General features: G+C 39.9%; 1 protein-coding gene and 1 non-coding gene across 2 annotated transcripts; one reads left to right on the top strand and one right to left on the bottom strand.

The window, feature by feature from the left end:
• Positions 1-14627: 14627 nt before the first annotated feature.
• On the bottom strand, positions 14628-17017 carry b4gat1 (beta-1,4-glucuronyltransferase 1). Its single transcript, XM_015375476.1, has 2 exons — positions 15281-17017; positions 14628-15096 (listed from the first exon to the last, which is right to left on the bottom strand). Exons 1-2 carry the CDS (start codon positions 16382-16384, stop codon positions 14905-14907), a joined length of 1296 nt encoding a protein of 431 aa, XP_015230962.1. The 5' UTR covers positions 16385-17017; the 3' UTR covers positions 14628-14904.
• trnas-gcu lies at positions 16910-16991 on the top strand. The gene has a single exon. It is a non-coding gene; the product is annotated as a tRNA-Ser (tRNA).
• Positions 17018-17581: the final 564 nt, after the last annotated feature.

Below are 17581 nucleotides of genomic sequence, written 5' to 3'. Positions count from 1 at the left end.
AGCACCTTGTTGAATCTATGCCACGAAGAATTGAGGCAGTTCTGAAGGCAAAAGGGGGTCCAACCCGTTACTAGCATGGGGTAACTAATAAAGTGGCCGGTGAGGGTATTTGGAAGTGAGAAAGTCCACCTGAAAACATCGTCAGTGCAGTCAGTTCACCCAGATTACCATCCTGCCTACAAATATTATTTCTGTCGGAGCCGCTCAGATCCCCGTACACCGGGGCTGCGCTGTCATTAAGAATCTCATTTAACCGTAACCTCTGGTCCAGTTGCCTCCTTGCCACGGCTGGAAGACGTTTTTTATGTACGTAATCCAAACTGCAGGCACCAGAATAATAGAAGCAAACATGTTTTACCGGCAGATTCTGGTATTTTAAGTTAATTTAGGCACTAATAAACTGTTTTAGAGGAGTGATCACAGCGACTCTGCATTATCAACGCTGCTCCTGCTTCTCTAGATGTGTTGCAGACAGCATGTGCGTTCATGTCTTTTGAAGGCTTGGTTTCGAGGGGTGGTCTGAAGGGAGAGGCATGGTTGTGTTTTTCCAAGATCTCCTACTGCACCTTTAAGACTTGAGATTCTAGAATTGCACTGCTTAAGGTGGATGCACGTTAGAGTAGCTCTGCTAACTTGACTTTGATATTCTTTTTTAAGAGAACGGAGGAAGGTTGGAAGTCTTTGTGTACAACAGATGGTGTCATTCAGGACATGTTACTGAGAAGATATGTCACTGCAGCGCAGATATGGAATAGTTGGCACTTGGTTTTCAGCCATATTATTTGCCCAGAGATTTCAGCAGTGTTCTGTTAGTAACCGTTTATATTCCACCTTCTGCCGTTACATGAGATGCAATCAGTTACGTTGTTGCGAAGCTACCAACAGAACTGCCAAATGCATTTGGGTCTTCGAACATGACAATTACCAGAAGCACACATCCAGGATAACCAAGAAGTATCTCTGTTAGAAGCATATTAAGGTTCTGGCATGGCCTAGCCAGTCTCCAGGCCTAAACCCAATACAGAATCTTTGGAGGGAGCTCAAACTCCATGTTTCTCAGCAAAAGCCCAGAAACCTGACTGATCTAGAGAAGATCTGTGTGGAGGAGTGGGCAAAAATCCCTCCTGCAGTACGTGCAAACCTGGTGAAGAACTACAGGAATCGTTTGACCTCTGGAATTGAAATCAAAGGCTACTGTACCAAATATTATCATTGATTTTTAAGGTATAAAAATACTTACTTGCAGCTGTATCATACAAATAAATAGTTAAAAATCCTATATTGTGTTTTCTGGATTTTTTAACTTAGATTATGTCTCTAACAGTGTACATAATGGACATGCAATTTAAACCCCTCCATGTTTTCTAAGTGGGAGCTTGCAAAATAGCAGGGTGTTCAAATACTTATTTTCCTCACTATAACTTAATTAAAACAAGTCACCAAGGCAGAGGGGGAGAAAAATCTTCCAACACTCTTTGCCAGTTATCACTCAATGACTGGTGCGGCTGCCAAAAGCGGACAAGTTATCATTTGTGATGGGTAAATTCTCATTTAAAATGTTAAGATTGCTTTTTTTCACTATTTAATTTCAATCATTGTTTGAAAACAACTTTTTTTATTCTTTACTCGCATTATCTTCTTCTCATATTAACATAAGTTTAATTAAATAAGTTTAATTTGTCACACCTAAATTTAAAACATTTAGATCTGACAAAAAAATACAACTTGAACAAGTAGTCTGTTAGGGGTAAAATACTTTTTCGCAGTTCTTTTGTCTTATCTTTAGCTTTTGATAAACCGTTTTCATCCAAATGAGCGTCCATGTATTCTGCAAAGACACATATTATTACCAAGACAGTGACAAATTAAGTGAAAACAAATACTATCTCCCTCGCTCATGGCTTATATTGATTTTGATTCAAGTAGTGTGGTGTGATCCTTTTGTGACAGCTCAACCTAAGTTTAATCTGTCATATAAATCCAAGCTAATCTCCCGTCTGCAACGGCCTTATTGACCGGGTGCTGATATGGACTGACTGCTTTTCTTTAAATGTTTTTTTTTTAAAGGTATAGGATGGGAAACAACTTTGCTCTTGGTATTCTTTGTGAAGCGAGAAGTCTGCTCCTTGGTTAGAGAAGTTGATCGACTTTCTCCCAGTTGTGTTTTGCAAACATCGGGACTATAGTATCAATGCTCCCATCATCTGTTCCTGTAGAACTTTGATAAATGAGCCTTATGTGTCTTTGAAAGACCATCTGCTTGTACTTTGCTTCAGCATGTATCATTTGAACGTACACCTGTTGAAAGACATTGATACGCATGGAACCATGATGACTTTTATCGATTACTCCGTGGTGTGTGTGTGTGTGTGTGTGTGTGTGTGTGTGTGTGTGTGTGTATGTAGCTTCTTATCCTGCTGGGTTCCTTGGACAGCAGGGGTGGGTGGTGTTAGCTTGGTGAGAGGGATTACCTCTATCTGTTAGGCCTCCTTTTCTCTCCCCCAGGCAGTGTCAGCTCTCATAACTTCTGTCCTCCAGGGCGGATAGTCTGACTTTAGCTGGGATACGTTTAAAATACCAGGTAGCCTGGCGCTCCAAGAGCACCAGGTTTAGAGGCGAGTGATATGTCTGTACTTGGCCTGAGAGGCTTTTAGTCATTAGGCGCACATGTAAACTTGCCTCAGAGCTGGCACTGATGGCTGATAAGCCCTCATTTGTTTAAGTGAAATGGATCCCCGCATCTCAGAGAGGAGGACATCTTTAGGATGTAGTTGGTCTGTTATTTTCCATCGTCCCAGAAATAGATGTTTTTGTTGTCAGGATGGCATGTAAGAGTCCAAGTTACATCCAGTGCATAAGGGAAGGGAAGAAGAAAAAAACGAGGGACATGCAGTAAACTGTTAGAAGTAACTCAGGCAACATTTTTTTTTCAGTTAATGAAAAAACATTTTAAATGCAAAATGTTTGACTTGAACAAAAAAGTCAAAGTGCTGTTAAAAGGGGATTGAACATTTTTTTTTGAGCCAACAAAAAAAATAATTTTGCTCGTTATTAATATGGAAATAGAGTTTTATTAACTTCCTACATCTTTTGTGTTTTTAATCTTCTATTTTATGCGTGTAAAAATTAATGTGGGTATTTTCAGCGGCAGCAGCTGAGTATGGGTCAAGATTTCTTAAAAAATATATAAAACCAGTAGAAGTAGAAGAACGATCAGGTGCTAAAATAAAATCAAGGTAAAAAATTGGGTTAATAAAATTTTGAAGATTTGTTTTTCTCCGTTTTTTCCTTTTTTTTAACAGCCTCATCTGTGCACAGATCTTGCCAATGGTGCTGAAGGTCCACATTTTTACCATTCAAGCTACAGGGCCATGAGGAAATGTCTACTTATTCCAGTTCTTAGTTGTTGTTTTTTTATTTGGCAATGAACATTGAGGAGTATTTAACTTAAATGTGCCACAGTTATTACAAATTTTAATACTGTTATCGCTGGACAGATGTTAAAATGTAAATCTTAAACAGCAACAGCAGACTTCAATCTTTATTCTCTAATCATATTAGATACAAGAGTCTTTCCCAGTTGGCAAAATTCAAGTAGGGTGTTTACCCTTATAATAGTTTTTTTATTATTATTATTATTTCTGATCTGTATTTTGCTAGTAAAGATTTTACCAATCAATAGTAATTTTACCCAATTCCAATTTTTAACAATCAGAATAAAAGTACTAGTTTGGTTTAACAGGATTTTACAAAGAATTGAACACAAAGAAAATACTTTTCTTTGATACTGCTCTGCATTTTTCAGTTTTCAAAGGGGTAAACTCACTTTTTTAATATTTCCTATTACATTAAAGAAACGAAAAAGAAAAAAAGAAAAAGAGTACTTTTACTGTGCATAAATTAGCCTTCCTGTTATCTAGTCTAAATCATTTTCTTTCAGCGAGATTGACCAGCTGACACCTCTTCTTTCCTCCATTAAAGTCTCTTCTCCAAAGAGTGTTGTTTTTGACCTCATTGTGTTGATCAGAAAGGTTTGCTGTTTATGATCAGCCACTGAGCATGACTTGGGAGAGTTTTTGTGTTTAGTTAAACTGCTTTTTATTCAAACAAATTGTAAAGACCCACTGCAGCCTCTTAAATTAGTCTTTTGTTTGTGATATTTATACACAAGTCATTCGTGCCAACGTGCATAGTTCAGTTTGTTAAAAAGCCGCTGGCTTTGTATAAGATGGTTTTTGTGAACTGAGTAATCCAATGACTTGTTAATCCTTTCAGTTAAGTGGCTGCTGAGTATAAATCTCATATGTCAAGTGACATAAGCAGCCTCTATTGTGTATTTTTCTCTAGTAACGATGCCCCTGCGAAAATGTCGACCTCGTTTTGGTGCAGAGGTCCATATAACTGCTTCTATCGATCAGTTTGGATCACTGACTCTTTGTTTTCTCGCCCATTCAGTGAACCGGAGTGAATTTTCTCATTTGAAATATCCTGACCCCTTGCTCTCCTTGTTCTCCTCCTTCCCCTCATTCGCTCTTAAAAAAAAAACAAAAAAAAAAACATAGGCACCACCTTACCACCCACTCATCTCGCCCTCCAGCTGGTTCCCTCCACTGACCAGAAGCTGCCAAGCTCCCCGAGCCTTAGTATGGCTAATCTAGGTGGCGGGAGGCCTCCCTCCTGCTAGCATACACAAGAGAGGGCAACCCTAATTGCTTATGTCACGAAGATCTCTGACCCAGATAAGCCTTCACTCCCCAAAGCTGCTGGGATAAACCCCACTTAACCTCACCAAACCTGCCTCTCCTGATCCACCACCCCCTCCTAACATTTCTGCACCTTCTGCCACATTATTAGCACCCTGAGCAGGGGGAGAAGAGGAATGAACTACATTTACTGATGAAACTTAATCTCTTAAGATGGAAAAGAAACAAAGAAGTTTAACTGGTATATATATATATTTTTTAATTTCCCATGTATGTTTCCCTCCTGGAGATTAATTTGATTAACAGAATAATTAAGCAAGATATCAGGAGAAAAATCTATAGGTGCACAAACACTCTCTCTTATTATGTTAAGAATAGCCCAGAGTTGCTTTTAAGAGTGAGTGGGAACCGATCTCAGAAGAAGAGGATGAGATAAATTAATTAGAGGTTAAAACAACACACTTTATAAGATTGACGATGATTAGATGTGCTCAACAAAGCCAATCCAAAGCTAAGGCACAGTTGCGTGCTTGTGGCTCTCGTGTGCTGAGGCTCATTGTCCAGTCCGGTAATGCAGGCTTAGCCACAAAACGCCACAGCGCCTTGGACAGTCATCAAGCGCCGAATGTCACACGTGCTCCACTTTACCAGCAGATGGCCAGCTCGCTGGTCGAGCTGCAGTAACATGTGTTGTATTGTTCCTTATTTGGTCATTCGAAGAATGGAATCTGGAACTCTAAAAATTATTCCATCCCTGTCAAAGCTGAGCTTTACTTAGAAATCTCTGAAGTCTACTTTAGGACAGATCTTAATCACTAAGCAGGGCATTTTAATTGGATGATGGCCCTGCTCACTATGTAATCGTCCATTAACTTAATGGTGGGTTAGAGAGAAACCGGCACTCTGTGCCTTCTTGTGTTTGTAGATAAAATCTTCCTCCTGAGATCATCTTTGAAGATCATGCTGAAATGATCAGAATCCCATTGGTTGTAACAGCTACTGTAAGGCGGTCCATTGGTCTTTTAGGACTTTGTCCATTGGCTGTTCCTCAAGTCCGCTGCTTGAGTCCAACTATCACTGCTTTGTGAACCAGAGACAGGGATGCTACACTGCAAAAAATGGAAATCTACCCTGTACCCTGTACACAACCTTGTACCCATCTTTTAAACGCATGCATGAGCGTGCACAAGCCCAGTTCTCCTTGTGCACGCTCTGTTTAAAAGTTCCTGTTTGCATCTCTCATACAAGCTTACTTTCCCAAAGAAGATTTGCAAGTTTTTCACTATGTCGAACTCACCACCGGTAAGTGAAAATGGGGATGAGCACGTAGGACGGCCTTATGTAAACATATCACCAGAATGATTGACAGTTAGGAGGACCACTTGCTTTGATGATCCACCTGGAAATAGAACATCCTCCACTATACATTTAAAATAACAGCATTTTTTTCTTGAATTGAGGAGGTAACTGAGACATTTTGCCAATAAAAAAAGACAATTTACACTTAAAATATGATAAATATAATTGCATTGTGCATATTATCTAATTGTCTTAATTAAGAGTAAAAATATTTATTCCATTGACAAAGCATCTTATTTACCCTCTCAAATTAAGGGTATATACACTTAATTTAAGATTTTTTTTTTTACAAATTTCTAGATTGTTTTTGCAGTGTAGCTGGTAGCCAAGCATTTGGAAGCTGGTTTGTTACCCAAACGATGGCATTCAAATACGACCTGACATGCTTGCCTGTCATCAAACAACTCAGGTTTTGTCCATACATCATCAGAAGCCAAGGGTGTATTTCCGCTCAGATCTGCAGTACACCTCCATCCCACTATTTCAGTTTTTTAGATCACTGCCTTGCCTCTCAATGAGCAATCTTAGTTCATAAGCCCTTATCAAAAAACAGGTCTGTTGCAAAAATTAAGATCTTCACTGATAATTTGGAAAAAGTTGTTACAGTATGCCCCCATGAGCACCTCACTCTCAATAACATCTGTGAGTTACTTAGAGTGCTCCAAGCAAAGGTTTGGGTCAGAAATGACCTCATGATTGCTGATCTCCTGCTGATCATTTTCAACCATTTCTTAATGGACTTCAATACACCACAGGGCAGAGTGATTGTAATATGCCTCCATCTTGGACTCATGGTCATGTGTTTGATCCCCCTGGGATCAGTCCTTGGCCCAACTCAGTTTATGATTTGCACACTCCCCTACGGTCAAACCATCAGGATAGGATTCCATTGCATTTATTTACAGACGATACCCAGATTTACATTAAAGTGGACTCACAGCTCTCTACAGCCTCATTGTTCTCAACATTCCCTTCGCACCTGCCTTAAGGAGGTAAGAGCATAGCAGATCTCAAATTGCATCCAACTAGACAGCTAATGTTGGTCTGTACGTCTGTACCTCTCACTACATTCTGTCAACCTCCATTGCTGCAGTTCCCTTTCTGGCCATAACATTTCCCTTTCTCCTACAGTCAAGCTGTCTTCCCACTGAAATTAGCAGATTAACAAGTATCTTTCAAACGTGGTTTGTCCCGCTAAAAATCGGCTCCTTTCCCATTTGGCAAAAATTGGGACTAACCCGCACCCACACACACCCCCAGCCCCACCCCCACCCGCCACCACCACCCCCGATCCCCACCGCACCCGGAGCTGTGAAGCTGTTTCTACCAACGCTGCATGTCTGGTAATGGCATCACCATGAGTTAGTGTTGATGATGTCCTCATTGCGACAGAAATCAGGGAAGTAAACAATGGAGAGAAGATGTTGTCATCTTATTGATTATCTGCCTTGGTCAGTGGTCATAGTCTTTCTCTTTTAACTTATCCATGATGTTTTTACAAATACTAGTGTCTCTAACATTGTCCACAATCCGTCACTGAATCTCCTCTTCTCCGTGGATCATAGGAACCTCTTAAATCGATGTTGTGACATGTGTACGTTGGCTTTCAATGTCATCACGTTCCCAGCATTTATGGTGTTCCCAATACATGCATCGAATCAGAGCCAAGCAGTTTAAACCAGCGTTCCTTACCAAATAGTTTGATGTGGCTCGACGCTTTATGGTCAACCATTCCAACTGCCTCTAAAAGCTGACTGTTTGCGGGTTTAAACAGGTTTTTCTGGCCAGTGGAAAAGAGATATAAATGACCTCATGTAAGATTAGGCAATAAACTCAAAAACATACTTTAAATGGTTCTCCATACATTCTTTTTTATGCAATGATCCAATGCAAAAAAAATGTCCATGTTTTTTTCCTTTTCATTACTTAATTACTGTAAAGCACTTTTCTACTACACACTAATTTAACACGTTCAAAAACTTCAAAACATCCGACAAGAAGCGCAGCCCAGATTCTGATAAGACAAACAAAACATAATTCCAATCCTTGAGTCAATTCTACTAAATGTTTATCTCGTTATGCATAGAGGCTCTTATACTGCATTTGAGTTGTTGAACGTTTTACCCAAATATCTAAGCCTAAATGAGCATTTTTCGATGTTTTTTTAAAAAACTGCAGTGGGTAGCACTGCTGCCTTGCAGCAAGAAGGTTCAGGGTTCAATTTCCAGCCCGGAGTCTTTCTACATGGAGTTTGCATGTTCTCCCTGAGCATGCATGGGTACTCCGGCTTCCACCCGCAGTCCAAAAACATGACTTTTAGGTTTATTGGCTTCTCAAAATTCTCCTTAGGCGTGAATGTTTGTTTGTCCTGTGTTCCCCTGCGATGGACTGGCGACCTGTCTAGGGTGTACCCCACCTCTCACCCATAGACAGCTGGAGATAGGCACCAGCACACCTCGCGACCCCAGCTGGGATAAAGCGTGATGGAAAATGGATGGCTGGATGGATGTTTTAAAAAGATATATCATTTATGAATGATATATATGTGTATATATATATATTTACCTTTATTTGTATGTGTAATTTATTATCTCCAGTGGGGTCTGAATGCTGTAGTTTCTTAAGTTAAAGTATTCCTTATCAGTCACTTAAGTTCTTCCGCTCCTATTTAAGTGATACTTCCAGAAACACCCCTGGCATTACTTGCCATTACAAATCCCTCTGGTGAAGTTAATTGATTGGACTTGTCCATTTCCAAGCGCTCACAGGGCTTTCCAATGACTGTGGCTGTCATGACTAACTCAAATCTTCCATAGCAGTTAAAATAAAAATAAATCATACTAGTAGAAGTTGAGATAACAAAAGTTGTCCAGGAGGGTTTTAATAGCAATTTTCAACACAAATCAGGCATTTTATCTGACAAAGAAAAACAAATAAATACGTTGTTTTGTTTTTTTAAATAGGTGAGCTGATGAGAAAAAAAGGTCCTACTTATCACATGACCACAGTAGGCAATGTTTTCACAGTAATTACACATAGGAAATATCAGATAAATTATTTTTCAAAAGAAGAATATAAATCTAAATCTAACACAGTTTCATGCTACAGAGTTCTAGCTTTGGGTTTAAAAAAAAGACCCAAAACATATTTCTTTTAGGAAAAGGTCACAATAAATACACAAAAAATATACTACAAGTAAGAAAGGGAGGGGGAAAAAATCCAATAAAAAGTTTAAGGTAACATTTTGACATTATCAGTAATCAAACAGTACCTTTATTTATACATAGACTGTAGTGTAAAAATAGAGGCGTGTTAAATACTGTGATCAGACAGCTACACATGTAGATTTAGCCTGGTTTAAACCTCGAAAGTGCATTATTTTAATACAAATAATACATTTCAGTGGTTTTAAAAAGTAAACAGATAATAAGCAATACAAAAAAAGAACAACAGAATACACCGTTTTAAAGTTTTTGTACAATGCCACTGTTGTTATATTGTAAAGTTTCCAGTGCCTTCTATTCTCAAATTAATAAACATTATTAAATCAGTTTATGGGGGAAAAAGAAGCTATCACAAGGTGGTGAACAATGGTAACATCTAAAAGGGCCATGCTTCTGTGCATAAACACACTGTAAAGTTATGCAATGTGCTGCTCTCACTGATGGCTTTGAATAAACAGAACACAGTGGAGAATAAGGGAACGATTGCCCTCTAGTGGTCAAATATCATTACTGACAGATTGAATGAAGTTCAGCATTAAAGTATAAAAACATGGCTAGATCTGTTGATATTTAAAAGACTAGTGTGGATGTCCAACATAAATACTGAATTCTTACTCTAGCATTTCAAAAACATCTTGCTCTAACAGGAAATATATAATTTTTCCTTGATTATTTATTCCTGTGAATTGGCCCAAACCAACCAAGATGCCATTAGTTCTCAACTTATAAACCTTGGGGAGGTTTATAGATTAAAGATAACCTAAGTAAATAAGTAAATAGAAAAGGCAGTTCCTAAATTATATTTATTATCCAAACCAGTTGGGCTAAAATGTAATTGCAAAAAAAAAAATCAATGCTTCCCAAACCTGATTACTCGTTATTTCATCCTAGGCAGTACTGTAATAACTATCTAAAAGCATTTATGATGGGAAAGAATGGATCTTGTATATCAAGGCTGAAGTTTGTCAAGAAAAAAATATCTGTTGAGGTCACACCTCAAGGGAATAAACCAATACTTTGATTAGGCCATTCTAAAATTGTCATTTTTGACAGATTTTTTTCTCACTAGTGTGATTTGGGTTATTACCCTGCTGTATGACACAGTGGAATTTGAGTTTAAGCTTGCAGACTGATGCTACGTTCATACCGCATGTTGCTGAAGCAGCAGAAGCAGCTGGTTTACATGCAAAGTCAATGGTTGACGTGGATCAGGGTGCATCAAAAAGACCTGCAGCGTGTTTCCAGCAGCAGCAGGAGCAGTGCATCTTGACACATCAAAGCAGCTGAAGCAGCGCGCCATGAGCTTCTGAACATCTGAGGCGTGCGACGCACTGCAAACGCAGCTGCTGCTGGACTTGGAAAAATTAAACTTTCGCTGTTCGACATGCCACATGAACCAATCAGAGAAGCTGATCTGGGAGCTGGCAGAGAGACAGACACAGTGCGGCTAATGCAGATCGCTATGATCACTTATCTGAAACCGTTTATTTACACCTAAATTAACTTAAAATGTCAAAACCTGCCGACAAAATATGTTCGCTTTTATTAATCTGGTGCCTGCAGGTTGGATTACACATGAAAAACGCAAACATCTCCTTCCAGCCGACACAAACAGTAGCAGAAAACCCTCAAGAGGCAACCGGACGAGAGGGCCGCAATGTTTTGGGGTTGCGTGCTGACAGGGGAAATATTTGAAGGCAGGATCGCAATCTTGATGAACTGACAGCGCAGATGAAGTTTTGAGGTAAACTTTCTCACCTAAAAATATATTGAAACTACTTTCTACCCACTTATAACAGCAAACATGGCAAAGCCGTTCTCTGCCACTGAACACAGGAGCATCAGATGCATCTGGACACACTTCACTGGACACGCATCAGACCTTAATGCAGACAAGCTTTCAAAAATTAAGCAGCAGAAGCTTTTTTTGCTGCTTCCAGTGCTTGCGGCCTGAACGTAGCATGATGGAAAGACTCCTCAAGAATTTAAAATCACAGTTTAGGTTCTGAAGCAACAATGAAGGGATTGGTCATTACACCACAACCATGTTCAACATTTACTCTGCTACTTTATACCAGATTTTATAGGATACACACATTCCAAGAAGATTAACTTTGGTATTATCAGAATATTTTCCTAAAAATCCAGGTGGTAGGTTGTAAGGCTGGGCAATAAATTGAGATTTTTTTTAAGAAATGCAAGAAGAGACCGTATGGTTTATACTGAAACACTAACAATCCTAATGCTTATCTACAGATATGACAAAGCTTTGATTCTACGGGGGCATTTTTATGAAATTACTTTAAGAAAAGCAAAACAAATTAACAAAAATGGTGTATATAGCCATTAAGCTTAAAATCAATTAGATATTTTGAGATATCTTTGATCAAATATTGGACATTAGTGCTCTGGCTTTTGAACTCTCAAATGGAAACTATTTAGGCCTAATGTTTTTGCTGTTGTTGAATTATAAACATTAAACTAAAATGAGGTAAATGAGTCTGACACTGGTTTACATATTGATCATATTGATTTGTATAAATGGTTTTGCAATCCTCTCAATTCTGATTGATTTCCATTGTTTTGTTGTTTTTCTGTTCTTGAATTTGTTTAGATTTGAACTTGGTGTTTAATTTGTTTTACATCCTCCAGCCTTCATACTACAGGATGAATTTAGGTGATTTCATGGCTGGTACAATTCAACCAACCAACCAACCAAAAAAAATAAAAAATAGGCTTAATCACAGATAACTTTATATTTAAGAAAAGTGTAGTTTTTAATTTTCATAAAAAGGTGAGCTCGGCTTAAATAACCAATTAATAAAATCATTATCTGAAAACAGCATTTTTAAGTTATTCAAATTATTTTTGTCTGATAAGATTAATTATCATGTAGGTGTATAATAATGAATAATAACTGAAAAAGTTTTAAAGGGGAAATATTTTAACAACACTGCATATCTAGGCAGAGGTCCGTTATGGGCGTTGAATAGTAAAAGGTTTAAGACGGTATGTTTTAAAACAACTACAACTTTTGTATCATACTGCTTTAACATTTAGAAATGCTTTAAATGAGTTCTTAGAGAAAGCTTCGAAGTGACAGGAAATATAGTCTCACACCATCTTTCCACTTCTCCTACTGTTGCTGCGCACTGCATTTCTGCTGGCTGAAATAATTCTGCTTAAAACAAAGACAAATTAGCCTGTTCCAAAACAATAACGGAGTTTCCATTAAGCGTCAAATTAGATTGTAATCACGAAAATAAATTAGCCAAATGGAAACACTAAAATTTCGATAATAATTTTCACGCTTCGATTAGTCGCATTATAATGTATGCATTAAAGTGCAATGAAAACACTTTTTCCGCATTGCGCAAGTCATGTGACCTTAAAGAAGAAGACCTGAAGAGGTTAGAGGTTGATGGCGCCCCACAAGAATCGTGACTGAAATATATCTCATGCGTTTACATCAGCTGCTGCCATATTGTTTTCAAGAGTTAACAGGTTAGCAAACGTAATCACACAGAATTTTCATGTGATTTATTATCTAAAAAACAAATACTGCCATTGCGAAAATTATAATTTTCCATATTCCCAGAATATCGACTGTTTTTCCTAGGGCTGAAACAACTAATCGGAATAACCTTTATTAATCAATTATTAAAAGAATCGTCAACCAATTTAGTAATCAGTTAATCATTAACTGGAGTATAGACTGTAAAACGCTGACAGTTACCCACTTAGAGCAGTAATTATACCAAGATTGTAAAAAATATATATTAACATTTAGCATTTAAGATTTCAAACAAAATTTCGTCTGTTAATATGCTCTATCCAAAACTCCTCAATTGGAAAAGTTTTAGTTTCACCTGTTTTAATTTCGTAAAAAAAAAATCTTCTTTGGCTATCTGATTATTAATTGATTCTTTCTTAAAAAATAAATCGACAGATTAATCAATTTGCGAAATAATAGTTAGTTTCAGCCCTAGTTTTTGCGCACATTAGTAATGGAAATGCAACTATTGACAATGTTAAACAAACGCAGAGAATTAAGAAATAGAAAGTACTGAGAACCACTATTCAAACTCGTAAAAGTCGGGCATACACTGTACGATTTTTTGCCCTTTTCAGGCCGATTCTCCAGTCGTGCGAGAATTTTTCATTGGGGCCGAGTTTCAAACTCGTCATACGTCGTGTAATATGCAGGGGGTAACAAGGGCCGATTAGCCTCTCATGACCACCTCCCAATCAGGAAACGTAAGGTCGGGAGAAAATCCAACATGTTTGTAATTCAGTCAGCCGTCGTACGGTCGCATCAGAGCGTCAGGCCGCACAGCGTGAGAACATGTATAGTGAGCTGTGAACATTTTTAAACCCTGCGGGTTGCCGTACACGTTGAGCTGTAGCTGCCTGCAACGAAAATTGAAAATATTGCAGTGTTTGCCCGGCTTAAATGGAAACACAGAGTTAAATAGTTGACTGGGAAGTTAGCAAAATTTTGTAGGTGACCACAGACAGGAGGCCTCTGATTGGTCAAATCTACATCTGCTCTACACCATGCGTATTCCCTGTTTGGTACCTTACCGGCTTGTTTTGTTTGTATGACCGCCATTGTGGAAAACAACTCGTGAAGTTGGACCAGTTAGAAGAACGCTGGGACCCTTTTCCCACCTGGATCCCCGCTCTTTTTCACCCTCATATCCCTCCATTGTCTCACAAATTTGCCCCCACTTCCTCACCGCCGCGGCCGTATCTAGACCCGCAGCTAGTTCCTGATTGTCCAGACTACGCTCCAATAGTGGGCATAAATCAAAAATATCTGCGACAAGCTCACTGTGACACAGCTGCTGTGGGGAGTATAACCAGCCCTCGACGGAGAACAGACGGACTGGTTACTGGAAGGTATTCTAGAAATAGATAAAAAGTTGTTACATTTTGGAGACATTAGGCACAGTTAGCACTAAACCCAAATTTTACTTGTCATTCATTTAATTCTAACATGTTTCATACTTAATAATATCAAAATATAAATAAAAAAATTTTATAAATGTAAATGCAATAACGATTTGCAGGTAGGATGGTTGTTGCTTTTAACTAAAACTCATGGTTTATGTTTTTATGTGAATAAAATATTTTACTGTAGGTTATAATGCTGTGAGAATTGCCCATGCCTAGTTTGGGCATTTAATACATGAACAATGTGGCTTCTGAGCTACATTTTAGGTGGAAATGATCTTTCAAATATGATTTAAGGCAACATTTAACCAGCTCATTTATAGTGGAAATGTTTGAATATGCCAAGATATTCCGTATCCTAATATCCTAATGCTTTGTTTTTTTTGAGTACATAATTTATAAAGTAAGACACATACCTTTTATGCTTGGATATAAACCTTTAAATGCAGTTAAACCTCCCAATTTGAGATAAAATTTTGAATTACTGACTTGTCTCTATCTACTCCTGAATGCTAATTGCTCTCACAGTCCTAACTGGTTCTCTGAAATCCTGATAATCTTAGCTGCTTCATATTATCAGACAGATTGGGTTAAATTAAAGACTAAATGACTATAAAAATCACACAGCTTTAGAGGAAAGAGTCATCTTTTTTTTTTTTCCCTCAGCATCGCCGGGTAGAGGATGGGTATTTGGTTTTCAGACCCTCTTTGAAGCTGCGAAACAAAATCCGGTTCTGTTTGTTCTCCTCCTCCTTCTTAGCATGGAACTCCCCCTGGATTTTGAAGCCGCGGTGCACCACGAAAGCAGAGCTGAGCACGGAGAACCTGAATCCGGCCACGTGCAGCTCGCACGCCTGGGAGGAAACAGAGAAACGAAATTTAACACAACTTAATACAAAGTGAAGGACACTGCAGCTACTTGAGTTATGGTTTGGCAATGATATGATATTTTTCTTCCTATGGTTCCTGCAGCCATGTTTCAGTGAGGAATATGTTTAGATCTCAGGTAGTGATTTATGGATATCTTTCTCTACCAACCTGACTGATTCTATTGAAGCCATACTGCTTGAAGCTCTCATCATATAGGGGGACACTGCGAGGCCCAATGTAGAACGGCTCCCAAGGATCCACCCAGCTGAGTGTGTAGGCAACCTCCAAAGGGCCTGTCTCTCTCACATAGCTGTTGACCCACTGAGAGTAGTTGGTGGGAGCCTGACAGCGTGGACACAACTCCTCATAAAAGGGACGGACCTCCCCGACCTGGTAGAGCTGTACCAACTCCGCCTTCGTCGAGGGAATCTTCCTGGCGTGCCGGATCTCAAAAGACGGCAGGACGAACACCTGGTCGCTCGCCGGCGGCCTCCTCAGGATCATGGCGAGGAACTGCTGGTGCAGTTCAGCGCTGGGCATCATGTCCATATCAATTACCAGGATGTAGGAGGACTCGGTGCCACCTCGGGCAACGTTACGGAGAAGGTTGTTAGGGTAGGAGATGTTTCCACTGATGGCGTAGTTTTGGTGTTTATCTCTGTGGGTTTCCAGCCTTGAGAAGACAGAAGCACAGTCTTCCAATCCAGCAAAGTGCTCCATGTCCTGCTCAGGGAAACTGGCCGTCTCTCCTGACAGGCAGACCAAGTGGAAATCCACCAGGGCTTGGATCTTAGGGCAGAAGAAGCTGAGTGCATAGGCCAGAGCAGTGGCATACTTCACATCCTCCCCATGTGCAAATATAGCCACAGAGAGAGGGTTCTGCCATCTTTCCAACAGGGATTCCAGGTGATGCAGGTTGTTTATGGTTGTATGAGTGGCTAAAGACAGGATATCTGAATTGGAGTGGGAGCCTGGTTTCTGATTGGTTGTGAAATCACTCTTTATCAAGTTTTTGTATACTCTGTATTGACCGCTGTTGTCAAAGATCCCACCGGTGGACAGGGAGTACCTGAGCCGCTCCTTCCGCGTGTTTTTCTCGGAGTGGCCATTCTTCTTGGCCGCGGAGCCTCCAAAGAGCTCCGAGTAGCGGTAGCGCTGCTGCTTCCCATGGAACCTGGACAGGAAGGACAGGTAGATGAGCTGCAGCAGCGCCACGATCACAAGTGCGCTCAGCACCACTTTGAACACCGAGCATTTCTTGGATAAATGCATTCCAGATAAACCTTACAAAGCAGGTCAAATAAAAAAAAAATAAAAAAAAATCAGGAGCTGGTTGTATCCAGGCGCTCCAGCTAACGTTGACTACATCCCAGCCACGCTGCTAACAGCACAGCCTAACAGGGCTGTGTCGGAGTGAACCCCTGCTTGGATGTCGTGTTGGATTAAATGAGCATTTCGAACGATTCAAAGTAGCAGGGAGATCGATGTCGCGGAGTAGATTCTGTGATCCATTAAATCACAACAAAGCGCTGGTTGGCTGAGCAGCTGCTGCGACTGCGGCGCATGTCGATGTGTAACAGCCGTAAAGTCGGGACTAAATGCGCCGCTGGAAACGGTGTTATTACGTTTCAAGCGGCGGGGGTATCCTTGTAATGTAAAGCGTTCACAGACGGCAATTTTCGAAACCAACACACAATGTTATACACGAAAATGATGGCATACAGTCATGCACAGAATACTGAACTGTCGTTGACAAATCCTGCTGGTTTATTTGTGTCATGATCACGGGTGCTTTCAGACGAGGTGGCCGAGTGGTTAAGGCGATGGACTGCTAATCCATTGTGCTCTGCACGCGTGGGTTCGAATCCCATCCTCGTCGGTATAAATTTATTTTTTTCTTTTCAGATAAACCTATTTGACGATATAGAGGAATCGCGGAAATGAATAATAATCCAGAGGAACGCATAGTGTCAGAAAAGGTTATAATTTTTTTGTGCTGTTTACCACAGGAGAAGGCACTCGTCCTTCCTTTAATTTCCCTTTGCTCTGCAAAGGTCTCTGCACCGTTCCTGGGCGGCCTCTGAGGTCCTAACACATTTTAAAGGGTTCGAACAAGTTCGAACCAACTTCAAAGACATTCGAACAAGGTCCGAACAAGTCCGAACGAAACTCAAACGAGATCCGAACAAGTCCGAACCAACTTCTAAGACATCCGAACAAGGTCCGAACAAGTCCGAACAAACTTCAAACGAGATCCGAACAAGGTCCGAACAAGTCCGAACCAACTTCACACGAGATCCGAACAAGGTCCGAACGAGATCAAAGATTTCCAAAACGAGGACCAATCAATTATGTCAGAACGGTTCACGTGACGTGGGAGGGTTGAGGACCAATCACCGGTCCGAACGGCCACTTAACCTGGAGGATGGAGGACCAATCACCGGTCCGAACGGCCACTTAACCTGGAGG

The sequence above is a fragment of the Cyprinodon variegatus genome, unplaced genomic scaffold, assembly GCF_000732505.1.
Source record: "Cyprinodon variegatus isolate N-32 unplaced genomic scaffold, C_variegatus-1.0 Scaffold119, whole genome shotgun sequence".
Classification (NCBI taxonomy): Eukaryota; Metazoa; Chordata; class Actinopteri; order Cyprinodontiformes; family Cyprinodontidae; genus Cyprinodon; species Cyprinodon variegatus.
Note: the sequence above shows the minus strand (reverse complement) of the source record. Positions and strands in the feature narration are given on the sequence as shown.